The following is a 16,988-nucleotide window of genomic DNA, read 5'->3' as shown; positions in this document are numbered from 1 at the left end:
CAAATGGCAAATGAATGTATATGAATAACATAAAAAACGACAAAATTATTTTGAACTCGCAGCAGTTGAAACTGATGGAGCACCATCTTTGTGCTGGTATTTAATAAAAATTTAATTATATTGATGAATGTATATGAATAACAAAAGATTGACAAGAATTATTTTGAACTTGCAGCAGCTGATGCTGATGGAGCACCATCTTCGTGCTGGTATTTAAATAAATTTGAATCATAGCTAGTTTCACTGCCACCCTGTGCCAGCAAAGCAGCTTCCATTGCTGCTCTCTCAGCTGCAGCTCTTTCCTCTGCAATTCTGATCTCTCGTTCAACGTTCAAGGCTTCTTGTTCCCTAGCCCGCTTCTCCTTTAGTTCTAAATTTTCTCTATATTTAAGAAGACGAGAAGACAAAAAATTTATCGGGTCTGCTGGCTGGCGCAGGATACAATCGGCAATAGATTCACGCAAAGCTGGTCCGACAGTTCGTTTTAAATACTTAAAGTCATCACTAACGTTAGCATCATCAGGACATGGTTGAAATATATCCAAATGACTTCTGATACGTACTAAATTGCCAAGTCCATCATTTTCATACTCGCTTACTGCATCGACATCTCTATAAATATGCTTACCGTATTGGTCAACATAATAACGCCCGTAGTTATCATAATAGTAAACAATACCGTCTCTTTCTTCCTTTATTTTCAAAAGAACTCCAGTGGAGTCCATCATGTACTCACTGGCAGTTGCATGAGCTTTGTATATTCTTTGTCTTGTTTGTGGATCAATGAAATATCGACCACACTCATCATAAAAATAAACATGATCAGCATCATCCGATAGGGGTACTAATTCATTAAGTTCATTTGGCTGGTATAAAACATCATCATCGGCGAATTTATATATTTTACGGCTATGTCCGTCAATGAAGAAAGTGCCTAGTTCATCTGCATATTCTTCTCGCATATCAGCAGCACTCAGTATAGAAATTATGGATTTACGACTACGTTCACCAAAAACAGCCAAATCCCATAAAGAACAAAGTTCTGTAATCAAGTGATCTCGTTCTTCTGCTGGAAGATTATGATTGAAAATACGAAGTTGAAAAAAGTCTTCACAAATACATAAATCTTCTTCATCTACATCTTCTAGTTCAACGTCAGTCATTTCATGCATTTGCTTTATAGTAATTTTTAAATTTTCCAGTGAATCTAGTCTTTTTTCTAAATATTCTTTTTTATGCACTAACGCCATTAAAGCAGCCGATCCTTGCTCTTGTTGCAAACGTTTTATTCGTTCTTCGAGAACATTAATTTTTTCCACCACTTTACTGATTTCGAGATTACGGGCAGCCGTGCCACGTATCATTGAACTTATTTCCTTGCCCTTCGTCTTAAGTTCTTGTATAAATTTTTGACAAGTTGGTTTATTAGATGATTGGATTTCATCTATAATTTGTTGTAGCGTTTTCGTTAAATCTCCAGACAAATGTGGAACGTTCATATTTAAGTATTTACTTAAAAGAATCGATAGCCCATCATGTATTTTATCTAAATATACAAAAAGGTCATCAACTTCGTTAAGAATTTTGCTGAAATGTTCTTCGATGGAATAGTTTCTATATTTCTTTAGTTTTTCTAATAAAACATCCGTTACTTCTTTGTGCATTTCCTCTACAATTTCTAAGTCAGAATTTATGTTAGCTTGCCCGTCAGAAGAAATACCTACCTTATGTGTTTCCATATAATTTAGATATTTCTTGAGTCTAAATGACAAAGAGTCGATAGTGTAATTAATTGCATCGTATATATCTTCTTTCTTTAGATCGTAAGTAGTAAGTTTATTTCTAAAGATTTCTAATTCATTAACAGATTGTAACCAATGTAAATGAAAGTCAACAATCATATCTATAATACGATTTTTAGCACCATCACGAATAGCTGTTTTCATCTTACACATAGTTTCAAATATCACCTCTGAGTAATCCTTTTTTAATAAGAATATAACGGGACTTTCATAAAATTGTTTTACTTCTTTTGTAATATCAAATAAATATGCCTCTTCCTTTTCAGAATCCATTTTTACGTTTGTTGATTGTACCTAATTTGAAATTGTCAATTTCACAGAAAATCATTAATTATTTACGTCACAAAATCATTTTACTCCTATTATGTCATTATTTTATAATTTTTATTTAAAGTTTCCACTGAAAGCCAGCGTCATGACCATGTCATGAAATAAGCTGAGAACCTTTTTGGTACCATATAAGTTAGAATCTGTGGTTAGAACAAGATTTTTCACTCACAGATTTTAAAACATTCTTTGTTTACATGTGGTATACTTATACGTATTTTATGCTCCAATAAAATAATTTGTTTCTTTTTTATTTATTTATTTAATTCATATATATATATATACATATATATATAGCCACGTTCAGCTATTTAGCTTTAAGATAGAATTGAGATTCAAATAGTGACAGATTGCTAGCCCATCGCCTAAAAGAAGAGTCCCAAGTTTATAAGTCTAACTATAGTTTTTAGCCTTTATGAAGATGATTGGATGGTTTTGGTAGTTGTGGATTGTGGATGGTTGTATTCTAGTAGGAAAAGTTATACGTAGTATAGTACAATTTGATAAGACAGAATGTGGCAACACTGTCTAGTCCGCGTCTACGAATAATTTCTGAGAGGTCGTCAATGACTTTGCGATTATACAAAATTACAAAGAAAAAGTGTCGTCGTTTTAGTGCGCGTTTACTGTTTATCTAGCTCGTTTTTTATAGTGTAAGCATATAAATATAAATAACATGGCTGGAGCGATGTTGTTCGAGAGATCACGCGTGTCATCGTCGACGAACAGAGACGAAGACGTCCGCATGACCGACAAAATGGTTAGCACTGGTGAGGTACCCGAGGATGACGAAGAAAACATAAGGGCCAAAGAACAAGGCATCCTGAATCTTGGCGAGAAGTACAAGAAGGAAGGCAAGGCTAAGGAATTAGCAGAATTGATAAAGGCAACCAGACCATTCCTGAGCCTCATCAGTAAAGCGAAAGCTGCCAAGTTGGTGCGCTCGTTGGTTGATTTCTTCTTGGATCTGGAAGCTGGTATCGGTATTGAGGTGCAACTGTGTAAAGAATGTATAGAATGGGCCAAAGAAGAACGCCGCACGTTCCTACGTCAGAGTCTGGAAGCCAGACTAATCGCCTTGTATTTCGATACTGGAATGTATACAGAAGCCTTAGACTTGGCCACAGCATTGCTCAAGGAACTCAAGAAGTTAGATGATAAAAACTTGTTGGTAGAAGTTCTCTTGCTGGAAAGTAAAACCTATCATGCACTCAGCAACCTGCCTAAAGCCCGTGCCTCACTAACATCAGCTAGAACAACTGCAAATGCCATCTACTGCCCCCCTAAAATGCAAGCCGCCCTTGACCTACAATCTGGTATTCTTCATGCAGCAGATGAGCGCGATTTTAAAACAGCATATTCATATTTTTATGAAGCATTTGAAGGTTATGATGGAGCTGATAGTCCTAAAGCCCTGACAGCTTTGAAGTACATGTTGCTGTCTAAAATCATGTTGAACCAGGCTGAAGAGGTTGGTACTGTGTGTGGTAGTAAGGCAGCCTTGAAATATGCAGGGAAAGAGTTGGAAGCAATGCGAGCCGTTGCCACTGCTTCTCACAAGAGATCACTTGCAGATTTCCAAGCAGCACTTAAAACTTACAAACCAGAATTGGAAGAAGATGCAGTGGTTCGTGCCCATCTTGGTGCCCTATACGATACGATGTTGGAGCAGAATTTATGTAGAATTGTTGAGCCTTACATGCGAGTGCAAGTAGAACATGTTGCCCGTTGTATCCGTCTGCCAGTAGTACAAGTTGAGAAGAAACTTTCCCAAATGATTTTGGATAAGAAATTGAATGGAATTTTAGATCAAGGAGAAGGAGTCCTGATTGTGTTTGATGAGTCCCCCCTGGAGAAGACCTACGAGACTGTACTTGAAACCATCCACCATATGAGCAAGGTTGTTGATACTCTATACCAGAAAGCCAAGAAACTATCATAGACTTTTGTGTAAATTTGTTGTAGCATTAAAAGTATAATGTATATCAAAGTAACCATAAATTTTCAGTTCAAATATTTGTAAATGGAGCCTATTTTTTGAGACAATGCAAAATTCATTATTTTTACTGCAATTTAAGTTAAATAGTGACATGGAAGTATCTTTAAAAAAAAATAGAAAAAGTTGTAGAAATCGGGGAATGTAGCTTCAGTGGTGGCTGAAGCCCATGCATCATTAGTAGCATTGTTTTTTTATCTAACTATGTAATAGTTTAAAGAAATTCTAACCTTTCTCTTTGATTTTATAAATTGTCCTTTTTTAATGTAATATTCTGTTTTATTGATATAAAAATAAAAGGTGTTCTCCAAAATGTTGTTGTCGCTTGACCTCACTCCCACTCAGTGATTTAGCAAGTCACGGTATTTTAACTGTTGGCACGCTTGGCTCTGATTCACAATGTGTGCTATATAAATCCATATGCATGAGAGACTGACATCAGCATAATGTTTCTTTATAAATACACAATATTGTAAGTAATAGCCTGTAATTTGTCATGTTGACTGGATTATTGATAAGTTTACTATTATATATTTGCACTTTTGTTTTATAGTGAAAGGTCACTCAGGGCATTCAAACAATACAATACGTATAATCACGTCCATATCGCCCACGGGGCTGATAGAGCCAATAGTCATCAAAAGACTGATAGGCGACATTCAGCTGTTTGGTTTAATGATAGAATTGAGATTCAAATAATGACAGGTTGCTAGACCATCGCTTAAAAGAGGAATCCCAATTATATAAGCCTCTTCCTTAGTCACCTTTCATGGAGAGAGATGGAGATGTCCTTTTCTTTTTTCTATTCAAACAATTTAGGAATTTTGTTTTTATTTATTGTTTGCAAAGATTTTATGGGAAATACAATCAAATACCTAACATACAGCCATAAGCCACTGGATATTTTTTACTTTCATAGACTTTACAATACATGTAGAGTACCTCTCAAGAAGCCTTTTGTGGAAGTTGTTAGCATTGACTACTTAGAAGTTATGACCCTCATGACCTAATGCAGACGTCCTAATATGACAGTCATTCATCTCTTAGGTCAACCTATTTATGTACCTACTATTTACTTAGAAGGCATGATCACAAGTTTAACAAAAACATCTGCTTGCAGTAAGTTTATTTAAATTTTGATTATTATCTTGTTGATTGTTTAAAGATTAGTTATGCGTTATGTTATGTTAGCAACGCGTTATAATCGCAAGAAACAGGTTCTGAAAAGTTTATAAAAGGAAAGTACCTAAGTATAACAAGAAGAACTTGGTTATAACACATAATCATAAGTAATTATTGGCTCTGTCTACCCCGCAAGTGATTAAGACGTGACTATATGTAGGTATGTATCAGAAGTAATATGGTAGCGTACAAAAAATAAAAATCCCAACAAGACCGGGGGAGACCTGCCTAGGAAAAAGTAATGCTTAGTACGAGGTCATGTATTTAATTTGATATCACAATATTAGTTCGTTCACGACGAAACGATTTTTATTTTCAACTAGCTGTGCCCGCGACTTCGTCCGCGTGGAATATATATTATGGTCATCATTGAATAAATAAATAAATAAAATAAATATATAGGTACGGGACAAATTACACAGATTGAGTTAGCCTCGAAGTAAGTTCGAGACTTGTGTTACGAGATACTAACTCAACGATACTATATTTTATAATAAATACGTATATAGATAAACATCCAAGGCCCAGGCCAATCAGAAAAAGTTCTTTTCTCATCATGCCCTGGCCGGGATTCGAACCCGGGACCCCCGGTGTCACAGACAAGCGTACTACCGCTGCGCCACAGAGGCCGCCTAATTGAAGCCCTCAAGGATGAATAATTTTCCCCGTTTTTTTCACATTTTCCATTATTTCTTTGCTTCTTATAGTTGCAGCGTGATGTTATATAGCCTAAAGCCTTCCTCGATAAATGTCTTCCTCTATTCGACGCAAAAAGAATTTTCTTGAGATTAGCGCGTTCAAACAAACAAACAAACTCTTCAGCTTTATAATATTAGTATAGATATTGGATACATGGTATAGTGAATGCAGGTTCTAACAACGTTTTCTAAATAAAACACAATTACGAAAATATTTTCACTGAAACAGCTATGCAAACTCTTTTTCGTCTGTGTAGGTACAGTGCAGCTGTTTATTTTTATTACAGGTGCAATGTACTGGCTGGCATTAGCACACTTTTATAAGACTCTCATCATAAAATATGAAATTACATTCTCATAGCTTTTGCTAACCAATCGATATCATCTGTATATCATCTGTTTAGCAAAATTGTAAGTAGCAAAAATACTAAGTTCTATAAAAGACCATAGAACCATTTTTTGTCATTTAATATCCCGAAAAAAGCTCCTTTTTTGAAAAGTGGTGCAGTTATGACTCATCCGTATTAAAATAAATCTATAGCTGTATGGAAAATTAAAAAAAAAAAACTAAATCAAAGGTGCATAAAGAAAAATTACAGCTTATATAAAACTATTTTATATTTTAATTTGTTACAAAATAAAGTATTTATACATAACTATTAAAGATACCCTGACATGTGAAACTTTGTTTACATTCTAATAAAATGTTTTACCAAATGTTCTCGAAAGTTCCGTTAGTGACGTCACAATTATACGATTACTCATTATACGATACGTGTGATTCTTGTGAAGTCAGTGGCCTTTTCAAATGGACTTTAACACAAATCTTGCCCTCATAACAATTTAGACTCAATTACTCTTGTTTTTTTTTAATATCTTGTTACAGATTGAGTATTTAGCAATAATGATACATTTGTACAATTTGCCGTGTGGTTCCCGGCACTATTACAAAAAAGAATACGACCACTCCATCTCTTTCCCATGGATGTCGTAAAAGGCGACTAAGGGATAGGCTTATAAACTTAGGATTCCTCTTTTAGGCGATGGGCTAGCAACCTGTCACTATTTGAATCTCGGTTCTATCATTAAGCCAAATAGCTGAACGTGGCCATTCAGTCTTTTCAAGACTGTTGGCTCTGTCTACCCCGCAAGGGATATAGACGTGATCATATGTATGTTGTACAATTTAATACAGAATTATAAACTTCTAATAGAAGACATAAAATTCACAATAACATACAATGATAAGGAGTATATTATATAAGATCTAATATATCACAATGAAATAAATATAAAATCATAATAAGGTTTTATTGAAAAGATACATAAAATTAGAAGACACCTGAATAAAAGCTTTTTTTTAAGAAAAGAAATGTTAAAAAAAAGGTTTATAATATTTTTTTAAATAATCAATAGCACTTTCACATTTTTTATTTTTATTTTAGATGACGTCATTTTCATCTTAGCTAAGAAATAATTTTAACTAAACACAGAGAAACCCTAACAAGTAATCAGATAACATTTTCCTAAATATGTATTACACAAATAATATAAAAACTGAGACAACATCTTATGATAAACTCTGCGAAATAAAAATTATGCCAACGTCTGATACACATTTGTTCAAAACATTACTTTATAACCATTGAAATTCACTTTACTATTTATCAAACAGCATTGTTTCTCTTGTTGAACTCTTCAGTGTCCAGGGGCACGTCCCATCTCGGGTTCCAGAAGCCGTCCGGGGTCTTGGGTCTGACCGGGTTTTGTTTGCCGCGGTGTTTGGAGCACTCGTCCATCTTCTGTGCGAGCATATCAGGGTCGTCTTTGTATAGCTCGGCGAAGAACTGCGGTTAAATAAATCAAAACATCATATCAATAAAAAATTTTTTGAAAATTCTCGTTGCAATTTTGTCATCCTAATCTTACTAAAATTATAAATGTACAAGGGTGTGTGTGTGTTTGCCGCAAAATCGACTAAACGGAATTTTATGAAATTAAAAATTTAAATAAGAATAAAATGTACTTCTTATCCATTGACGTACTATAATTCTTATCCCAAAAAAATTTCGCTACATACATACGTCACGTTTATATATCTTGCGGGGCCCATCGCCAAATCTCCAAAAAAATTCAGTTTATAAGCCTATTCCTAAGTCGCATTTTACGATATCCATGGGAAAGTTATGGAGTGGTGTTTGTGTTTGTGTGGTTTATGATGTGTGACTATCTAAATTGCTGGAAACCATATGGTAAGTATATCTTATCTGTAAAATGACTTACCTATAAAAGGAGGACATTTTGTTTTATTTTGCGTTCATACATTCATACATACATAAAATCACGCCTCTTTCCCGGAGGGGTAGGCAGAGACTACATCTTTAGTACTGCCACGATCTCTGCATACTTCCTTCGCTTCATCCACATTCATAACTCTCTTTTCGGTCTTGGCGGTTTCGGTTTTGCGTTCATCTGTAAATCTTGTTTAGTAACAGCTATATGTAGTTGATCGAAGATAATTATCGAAGTACTTACATGTTTACATTCATCACAGCTCCAGCCCGGCAAGGCTCGCTTCTCAGCCTTCTTCCTCACTGTTGGTTCCTTGTACAATGGTTCAGTAGGGTCTGGGACTCTTCTGTGAATTACACGATTATCAAAAAATGAATATTGAAAGAAAACCAGACTAATTGATAGCACTTTTTTTTTAATAAAAATGTATGAAATATTTCAAGGATAATAAAAATACTTATATATTAGGTACCTTTTAATTTTATCTTCTGTAATAGGTTTGATTTCCCGGCTCAACAGCGACATACTGGATTCAATATGGACGTCTTCTTGTAAATTTGTTACGTTTATGTTCTCCGCAAGTGGTCTTTTGGTGGGGCTGGAAGTCAGTAAAATATTATAATGAATTGATAGTAGGTACTTATATTTTATGACTTTTGTCCAAAAATATTTTTATTTTGAAACAGTCTATAAATATTTTATTCAATTATGTATGTTGATGGTTTTCACAAGCCACATATTACTATGTGATTTATGTAATTTTTTATTACTTACTTTTAGGTCTATTAAACTATAGAAACTTCATTAATAAATGATACAAGTAGATACTGTATATATTTTAGATGCAATGTAAAAATATAGGTCCAACCAAGCACAAAACTTAAAAATATTTAAAAAAAAGGCGCGAATTTTTTTTTTTATTTATTTATTCAAATGACGCGAATTAACGTGAAAATAGTCTGTTTGTGACTGGCTGTATGCCTAGGGTCCATATTTTCCCCTCCCATTTATTGTAGTTCTTTATAAAAAAAAATATCGATAACCACAAACCTGGTAATTGGGGATTTTCTCCCAATATTCTCCTGATCGGCTTCAAGCATATTGACATGATGTAATAAAGACAAGCTTTCGTCATTTTGCGTATCACAATTTGTAAGGTCTCTATCTATGAATGGAAATTTTATTGGCGATTGTCTTTTAAAGCCATTTCTCCTGAAAATTAAAATTAATATTATAAAAAAAAGATAATAAACATAAATGAAAGGGCGAACATGAATCATTATCTAATAGCCAATTGTTGTACCTTCTGATACAATTTATTGGTCTGGATCATATTACATTGTTTAATGAATTTAAAAAAAACTTCTGAAGGGATAACGCCATAATAAGAGATGAATTAAGGCAATATAGACAATAAAAATATTGATGATGATTTACACAAAAGAAGTTAATAACATGTACCTCTTTGGTTGAAGCAAATTGATAGATTCCTCAATGTTGGTTGTGTCCGCAATTTCCTTTGCATCACGATTATTGTCTATGCTCATGGGCACATTCTCAGATTTCAACTTAGACAATGATAGAGGCGGCTTGAATTTACTTGGACTATTTTTAGAAGATTTATACCTGAAAGGACAATTAAATATTTAAGAAACAAGGTTTTTTAAACTTCAACCATACATATATCTTTATCTGTGGTATCATGTCTTCTGAATGAGTGGATTGATATTTGTTGGGCCCTTGCCTTGTCTGGAACCACAGGCTTTGCTTATACTGACATATTATTACTACCTTAAACATTCTCCATAACCCAATGGTTGACCGACAGGTAATACTAATATAGGTAGTATTAAGTCCACTAATACTTGTGCTTTTATAGAATATTTCATGTCGTGTGTGCGATAAAGAAAAAAATATTATGTATGTCTATGGTTAATTTACTAATTTACTTACAAAGCTGAAAAATTTGTAGGACCACTAGTGGGTGAAGGTAATATTGTATCTTCGCTTTCTATAGATTCTTTCTTGATTAAGGTCTGAAATAATAACAGAAAACAAACCTTATTTAATTAAAATATACATACATTAACACTTCTAGATTCTAATCCAAATAGGAAATACAAATTTTCCATACTGTGATAGCAAAGTAACAGGAAAGATTAAACAAATTGAGTTAGCGAGAGTTATTCGGGAGATATAAGCTGGGATTCGAACTGGGACCTCCGGTGTCACAGACAAGTGAATTACCGCTGCGCCACAGAGGTCGTTAAATTCACACAGATTTTGATCTTGGAATTCTTTTTTAGAGGAACAGTTCCACAACTGTCGCGAATAAACTTAGCCAAGCCCAGATATGCTTGTTTCTATTAGCTCATTCTAGTCTGAAAGGCGTGTGTAAATTTCAATTTACTTTATTTTAACTTCTCACATAGAACATTTCTTTTGAAATAAACCTAACTTTCTCACCTGGCTTTAACCATAAAACTGCAGAGGTCCAAATACTTAATTTTAAGCCTTCTTACCTGAACACCGGTCAAACTTTCGCTCCTTACACCTCGTATGCCTCCAGAGAACTCAGGTGAACTAGTCAGATCTATGGTGTTGGATTTTTTTATATTCGCTAATTGTATCTTGGTCTGTTTCAGCCGGAGATTTTTGCCTTTTGCCGCTCTAGGGCTTGGATATATTAACTTTACTACTTTCGATTCTGGTGTATGCCTATGAGAAAAAAAGAAAACACGACATAAAAAACGGTTAGGTGCGTGTTGAGCCTTCCGTAGTAGTGAATGCCAACTTTGAGTGCACACCTACAAGTATCTTATCAGTTAGTCGCCTATAACTTATTAGTTTTTACTTACAACTCTGCTCTGCCAGTATTTCTATAAACTTCTTTATCTATATAACTGCTATAATCTTTGAGTAGATAGAGAGAGGATTATGCGTATGTGGACTATCGTGGACTTATTTCCTTCAGCCAGTATAGCTGCAGTGTATAAAGTCACTTCCCGCGCTTTCCCTTAGTCTGTATGTAAAGAAATTTTTAAAACAATACACAACGGATTTCAATGCATTCTTTAAAAAGATAAAGGGCTATCAGTGTGAAGTTGGGTAGGTTGCCGGTCTAGCTATAACACATACTTAGATATTTAAAGCACTTACCAGTCACTAGGACATTTTTTCTTTTCTCTAAAATCTGTTGAATTACTTGTACTACGCAGCTTCTTCGGTTGTATTATCGGACTAGTACGACCAGTGGGGGTACCCTCAATTTCTACAAGAGACTCCTCCTTTAAATGTATGTCTATTGAATCTTTTTCAGGGCTGTATACAGGCGATTCCTGTTCTTTTTTAATTTCCTCATTCGTTTTGATTGGTGACAGCTTTACTGGTTGTGTTGTGTCACCGCAAAGTATTTTCAATATTCCCTTCACAATGTTAAAGTTTTTCGTCTCGTTCAGTTTTGTTAATGCTGAAGCTGTAAAAAATACTGTTTGATTTATTTGCTTACACAAACATACATACATAAACTCACGCCTCTTTCCCGGAGGGGTAGGCAGAGACTACCTCTTTCCACTTGCCACGATCCCTGCATACTTCCTTTGCTTCATCCACATTCATAACTCTCTTCATGCAAGCTCGGCGGTTTCGGGCACTTTTGACCTGACCCTTCACCAGGACGTCCTTAATTTGATCAAGATATGTTCGTCTAGGTCTTCCCACCCCGACCTTTCCCTCCACACTCTCCTTGTATATCTGCTTAGTCAACCTGTTTTCATTCATCCTCTCCACATGACCGAACCATCTCAACATACCCTTTTCTATTCCTGTAACTACATCTTCTTTCACATCACAACATTCCCTTATCACGCTGTTCCTTATCCGGTCACTCAATTTCACACCCAACATACTCCTTAACGCTCTCATTTCCACTGCATTTATTCTGCTTTGGTGCTTCTTTTGCCATACCCAACTTTCACTCCCATACATTAATGTCGGGACCAACACGCCCCTGTGCACAGCCAGTCGAGCCTTTTTGGATAGTTTCTGACTGCTCACAAAGGCATGCAAAGCTCCATTCACCATGTTCCCCGCGTTCACTCTCCTTTCAATATCACTATCACACTTGCCATCTGATGTAAACTTTGATCCTAGATATACAAACTCTTTCACTTGCTCAACTTTTTCTCCTCCAATCAAAATACTACATGCTGTCATTTCTTTCTCCATTTCAAAAACCAGTGTTTTAGTTTTACTTACGTTCACTTTCATTCCTTTCTCTTTTAAAGCTTCATGCATACAGTTTACCATCTCCTGTAACTCCTCCGCTGATGACGCCAGTAGAACCTGATCGTCGGCATAGAGCAGACATTTGACGAGTAATTCATTCATCCTTAATCCACTTTCAGACTCTTTCAAATCTGTCAAACAACTATCCATAAATAGGTTGAACAGCCACGGCGACGCAACACATCCCTGCCTAACACCTTTCTCAATCTTAAACCACTCAGTGTGCGCTCCGTTTATCCTGACACAAGCACTCGAATCCTCATATAAGGATTTCAGTGCTCGTATCAAGAGACTGCTCACCCCATGCATAGAAAGTGCTGACCACAATTCATTCCTCTCAACTCTGTCATAGGCCTTTTCCAAATCCACGAATGTGCAATAGACTTTTTGACTCTTGGCCAAAAACTTTTCGGCTATGCACCGCAAAGAAAAGACCTGATCAGTACATCCCATTCCCTTTCGAAATCCCGCTTGAGCATCCCATATTTTGTCATCAGTTTCATTCCTGACTCTATTAATCAATACTTAGCTTAGCATACAATTTGCCGACGACGCTAAGCAGGCTTATACCACGATAATTTTTGCAGTCCAGTTGTGACCCTTTTCCTTTGTAAAGTGGCACAATAACAGCCTTACACCAATCTTTTGGTACTCGGCCGCTTCTCCAACACAAATTGAAAAGGCAGTACAACTGTACGCCTTTTCCTGCTTTAAGCATCTCGACCGACACTCTATCATACCCGGCAGCCTTACCCGCTTTCATACTCTTAAGTGCTTCCACAATTTCAAACATTTCAATTTCGCCTTCCATCTCATTCTCTTTTTCTTCGCTATAGCAGAACTCTTTCTTATTTTCTTCCTTTTTTTCAAATAAACTCTCAAAATAGTCCTTCCATATCTTTAGCACACATTCTTCTCCTTTCACAACGCTACCATCCTGGCATCTGATCCTAGTCAGCTCTCTGGTTATAGTTTTTCCTCGGGCTGACCTTACGGATTTCCAGAATACTTTCAGATTTGACTGAAAGTCTTCTGATAGCCTTTTATCAAAATCCTCTTTATACTCTTCTTTCTTTCTAATCACAGCTTTCTTAACCAAATCTTTCATTTTTTTATATTCCTTACGTGCTTCATTCACATCCTCATCTATAACCTCTTGCATTCTTAAGTTAGCTTTTGCTGCTAACAAATCCAGCCATGCTTTCTTCTTTAATCGCACAAGTTCTTGCACATCTTTACTCATCCACGCATTTTTGTGATTTTTCCCTTTCCTTCTTCTACTTACACCACACACTTCAACAGCTACTTTCACAATTCTTTCTTTAAATTCCTTCCATCCATCTTCAATATTGCTCCTCTCATCTAAATCTTCAATTTCATCCTTCAGTCTATTAATATACTTCTTACCTACATCCATATCTTGCAAATTTTCTACTTTCACTCTTTCCAAAGCGCTGGTTTGCTCCCTTACCCTGTGCCGCCAGCGATTGAAGATACCCCTTATCCGGGATATCACCAGTAAATGGTCCGAGTCAATGCCAGCACCGCGATATGCACGGGTATCCAGCACTTTGTTCTTCAATCTTTCATCTACAATCACAAAGTCTATCATACTTTTTAAAATACCTTCCACTCTTGTATAGGTGTGGATCTCTTTATGTTGAAACATTGAGTTCGACACAAAAAGATCCCACTCTAGACAAATTTCTAATACACTTCTTCCATTATCATTCACCTTTTCGTCACCAAACGCACCAAGCACCTTTTCATATCCATCACGCTTTACACCCACCCATCCATTAAAATCACCTAACATAATAATCTTCTCATTTGGCTTGGTAACTTTCAATACTTCTCTTACACTATTCCAGAACTCCTCGTTTTCGCTTTTTGCTGAAGTTGTACCCCTCGAACCCACATCCCACGGTGCATAAACACCTAAAACGAAGATCCGAGTGATTCCAACTTTCAGCCTAATCCATAGAAGACGAGGGCTGACACACTCATACTCATTCACACACTCAGCCATTCGTGCAGAAAGGATTAGACCGACCCCTTGACAGCCTCGGCTGGTACTGGAAATTCCAGACCAATACGCCGTGTAAGGGCCGTGCTGCGTCGCGTCGCATCCTTTCCGCTTCGTTTCATTCACGCACAACACATCCAACCGTCTTTCACCCATCATCTGACATACTTCCTCAATTTTATCCTTCATTCCTCCTCTTACATTCATCGTCGCAAAGCGGCTTTCAGCAGACCGCATACCGCTCCCGCCGGGAACGAGACGTGATGGGGTGCGGACACCATCGCCGCCATTTAGGTGCTCTTTCAAAAAATTTGCATCCATGCGATTCCCACGAGACGCAAGGGAACAATTTTGTCCGCCCCAGCAGAGCCCCGCATGCCAGGGTAAGGCTAGCCATTACCTGGGGGTCGCCCAACCCCATGGCGGAAGTGGCACGCTCGAGACTAGGCTCGCCCCTAGCCATGCATCCATCGGCGCGGCAGACCTTAGATTGGCATACACAAACAACTGAGCCAATTTCAATGAAATAAGACACAGAGATAGACAAGGCCTTCAATAATAACTTCTAGTAGTTCTTATTGAAAATAAATAATATAAGAAGTGTGAAAAGAAAAAGACAAAAAGGGGAAAGCTTGATAAAATCAGGTACAACCTGGGGAAAGGTACCAGATCAAAAGTACCCTAAACTGACAAGTTTGCATAAACAAATTGATGAATGTGTATGAAGTAATAGATATATACAAAGATCAGGGCTTATGAAGTAGTCCACAGATAAGGAATAATTACCTACAAAAATCTGTGATGTCTATGCCTACTTAACCCGGGAGGAGGTGTAATATTGTGTATGTAATAAATAATGGAAATTTGATGTAAACATTAACAATAGCTTACCAGTCAGCTGAATAATTTTATCTTTGGAAGTTATTATTTCTTTCAATGCCTCCGAGCCTTTACAGCAGTTACTGAAAATTAATTCATGTATTCGTAAAAATTTATTATGTTCCTCTTTATAAACATTTAAATGAATTTTGTAAGACATACCTTTCACATTTTGCTTTTTGTTCCAGAAATTGGGTTTTATAGTTTTCTGAACTGACATTGAGTGTTTCAAATTCTACGACAAGATCTGTAAAATAATTAATATTTAAGAGATTAACATACATAATTCCGCCTTTTTCCTGGAGGAGAAGGAAGAGACCACACATTGGACTACATTTGCCATGAATCCTGCACACTTCTTACGCTTCATCCACATTCATAACTCTCTTCGTGCAAGCTCGTAGGTTTCGGATTATTATTTTTTATTCGTATTATTTTGTTAATTTTATAGTCTGTAGACAGAAGACACCTAGACAACAAAGAAGTTGCCTGTGCCAAGTGCGAGTCCTATGGGTTCCTGATTTATGTATGTGAATAATATATAGCGAGAAGCATATGAGTAATTCACGCGGGGCTAAGGTGAGTTCAGACTTACCTTTCAAGGTAGACAAACTCAATTGCAGCGACGACTCCAATGTCTCTATTGCAGGACTGCATGCGAGTTTAGAAGAGCCAGAAAGGTAACCGCTGACACTCATGATAAGGATTTACGGGTTTAAAAATGAAATACAACAGGTATTGTTTATTCTTCACGTATTACCAAATAAACAGATAGGTATTGAAAAGCTTTGACAATAAACAAAACAAATGTAAAATTAAAAATGCATGAACTAGTTCTGCCGTTCGATACTCCACTATCGATATCGATAGTCTATTACGCGCTCCTCACTCTCCCAAACTGGAATCGGATCCTTCATCACGCTTCTCGTGGTTTTCTTGTCCTTTGGGTGTGGGCGCTTATCGATAGTTGAATAAAAACAATAGCTCCGGACAGGACTACCGCTAATATTTTAGTTTTAGATCGAATATAATTGAACGGTTTCGAACTAAACTGTCAATTATATCGTTGTTGTAGAACTACATCATCATCTACAATGTAGTAGATGAATTACAAGGTCAACTACCGATAGTAAAAAACTATCCGTATCGATAGCAGACATTAATAGTTCAGCAACCTTAACAGTCATAAATTATAACAACAAAATGACATTGAGAGGGAAAACACATGACATGACATTACGATACAAGTGTTGCCACTATCGATAGCAGTGCTCTATCACTATCGACTATCAATAATCGATAGTCTGTCAATCAATAGTGACAAAAAAGTATTTCACATATAAGTCTTGCTTTAACCCGTGACTGCGCGTCCACGTGGTTTCTTTTGTCGCAATAATAAATCAAATTTGGAAAGAGAGACAAAAAATATACGTAAGAAAAGGGAAGATCTTTCGCCAGGCTAGGCATTATGCCTGTTTGCGTCAATTTCTTCAATTAAC

General features: G+C 36.3%; 3 protein-coding genes across 4 annotated transcripts; 1 reads left to right on the top strand and 2 right to left on the bottom strand.

The window, feature by feature from the left end:
• Positions 1–158: 158 nt before the first annotated feature.
• On the bottom strand, positions 159–2,075 carry LOC106139003 (uncharacterized). Its single transcript, XM_013340331.1, has one exon. It carries the CDS (start codon positions 2,073–2,075, stop codon positions 159–161), a length of 1,917 nt encoding a protein of 638 aa, XP_013195785.1.
• Positions 2,076–2,645: 570 nt separating this feature from the next.
• Positions 2,646–4,302, top strand: LOC106139005 (26S proteasome non-ATPase regulatory subunit 11). The gene has a single exon (XM_060947421.1). The coding sequence runs from the start codon at positions 2,806–2,808 to the stop codon at positions 4,069–4,071; it is 1,266 nt and encodes a 421-aa protein (XP_060803404.1). The 5' UTR covers positions 2,646–2,805; the 3' UTR covers positions 4,072–4,302.
• A 2,344-nt stretch (positions 4,303–6,646) lies between these two features.
• On the bottom strand, positions 6,647–16,671 carry LOC106139004 (uncharacterized). Of its 2 annotated transcripts, XM_013340332.2 has the most exons (11): positions 16,085–16,671; positions 15,652–15,736; positions 15,502–15,572; positions 11,457–11,772; positions 10,820–11,015; positions 10,251–10,333; positions 9,759–9,923; positions 9,348–9,509; positions 8,770–8,895; positions 8,541–8,643; positions 6,648–7,852 (listed from the first exon to the last, which is right to left on the bottom strand). In XM_013340332.2, the coding sequence occupies exons 1-11, from the start codon at positions 16,185–16,187 to the stop codon at positions 7,673–7,675; spliced, it is 1,590 nt and encodes a 529-aa protein (XP_013195786.1). In that variant the 5' UTR covers positions 16,188–16,671; the 3' UTR covers positions 6,648–7,672. The 2 variants fall into 2 exon arrangements, with proteins under 2 accessions (XP_060803463.1, XP_013195786.1); XM_060947480.1 differs by lacking the exons at positions 15,502–15,572; positions 15,652–15,736 and having other exon boundaries at positions 6,647–7,852.
• Positions 16,672–16,988: the final 317 nt, after the last annotated feature.

The sequence above is a fragment of the Amyelois transitella genome, chromosome 13, assembly GCF_032362555.1.
Source record: "Amyelois transitella isolate CPQ chromosome 13, ilAmyTran1.1, whole genome shotgun sequence".
Classification (NCBI taxonomy): domain Eukaryota; kingdom Metazoa; phylum Arthropoda; class Insecta; order Lepidoptera; family Pyralidae; genus Amyelois; species Amyelois transitella.
The sequence above is the reverse complement of the archived record's forward strand: the minus strand, read 5'-3'. Positions and strand labels throughout refer to the sequence as shown.

What these genes read in the sequence shown, in the direction of transcription:
- LOC106139003 (XM_013340331.1), bottom strand. Translation starts at nt 2,075, where the DNA reads ATGGATTCTGAAAAGGAAGAGGCATATTTATTTGATATTACAAAAGAA.
- LOC106139005 (XM_060947421.1), top strand. Translation starts at nt 2,806, where the DNA reads ATGGCTGGAGCGATGTTGTTCGAGAGATCACGCGTGTCATCGTCGACG.
- LOC106139004 (XM_013340332.2), bottom strand. Translation starts at nt 16,187, where the DNA reads ATGAGTGTCAGCGGTTACCTTTCTGGCTCTTCTAAACTCGCATGCAGT. An exon ending in AAAGTTTGACCGGTGTTCAG is followed by an intron (nt 10,334 to 10,819) that starts GTAAGAAGGCTT and finishes TTATTATTTCAG; the next exon opens with ACCTTAATCAAGAAAGAATC. An exon ending in AGAAAATCCCCAATTACCAG is followed by an intron (nt 8,896 to 9,347) that starts GTTTGTGGTTAT and finishes ACTGACTTCCAG; the next exon opens with CCCCACCAAAAGACCACTTG.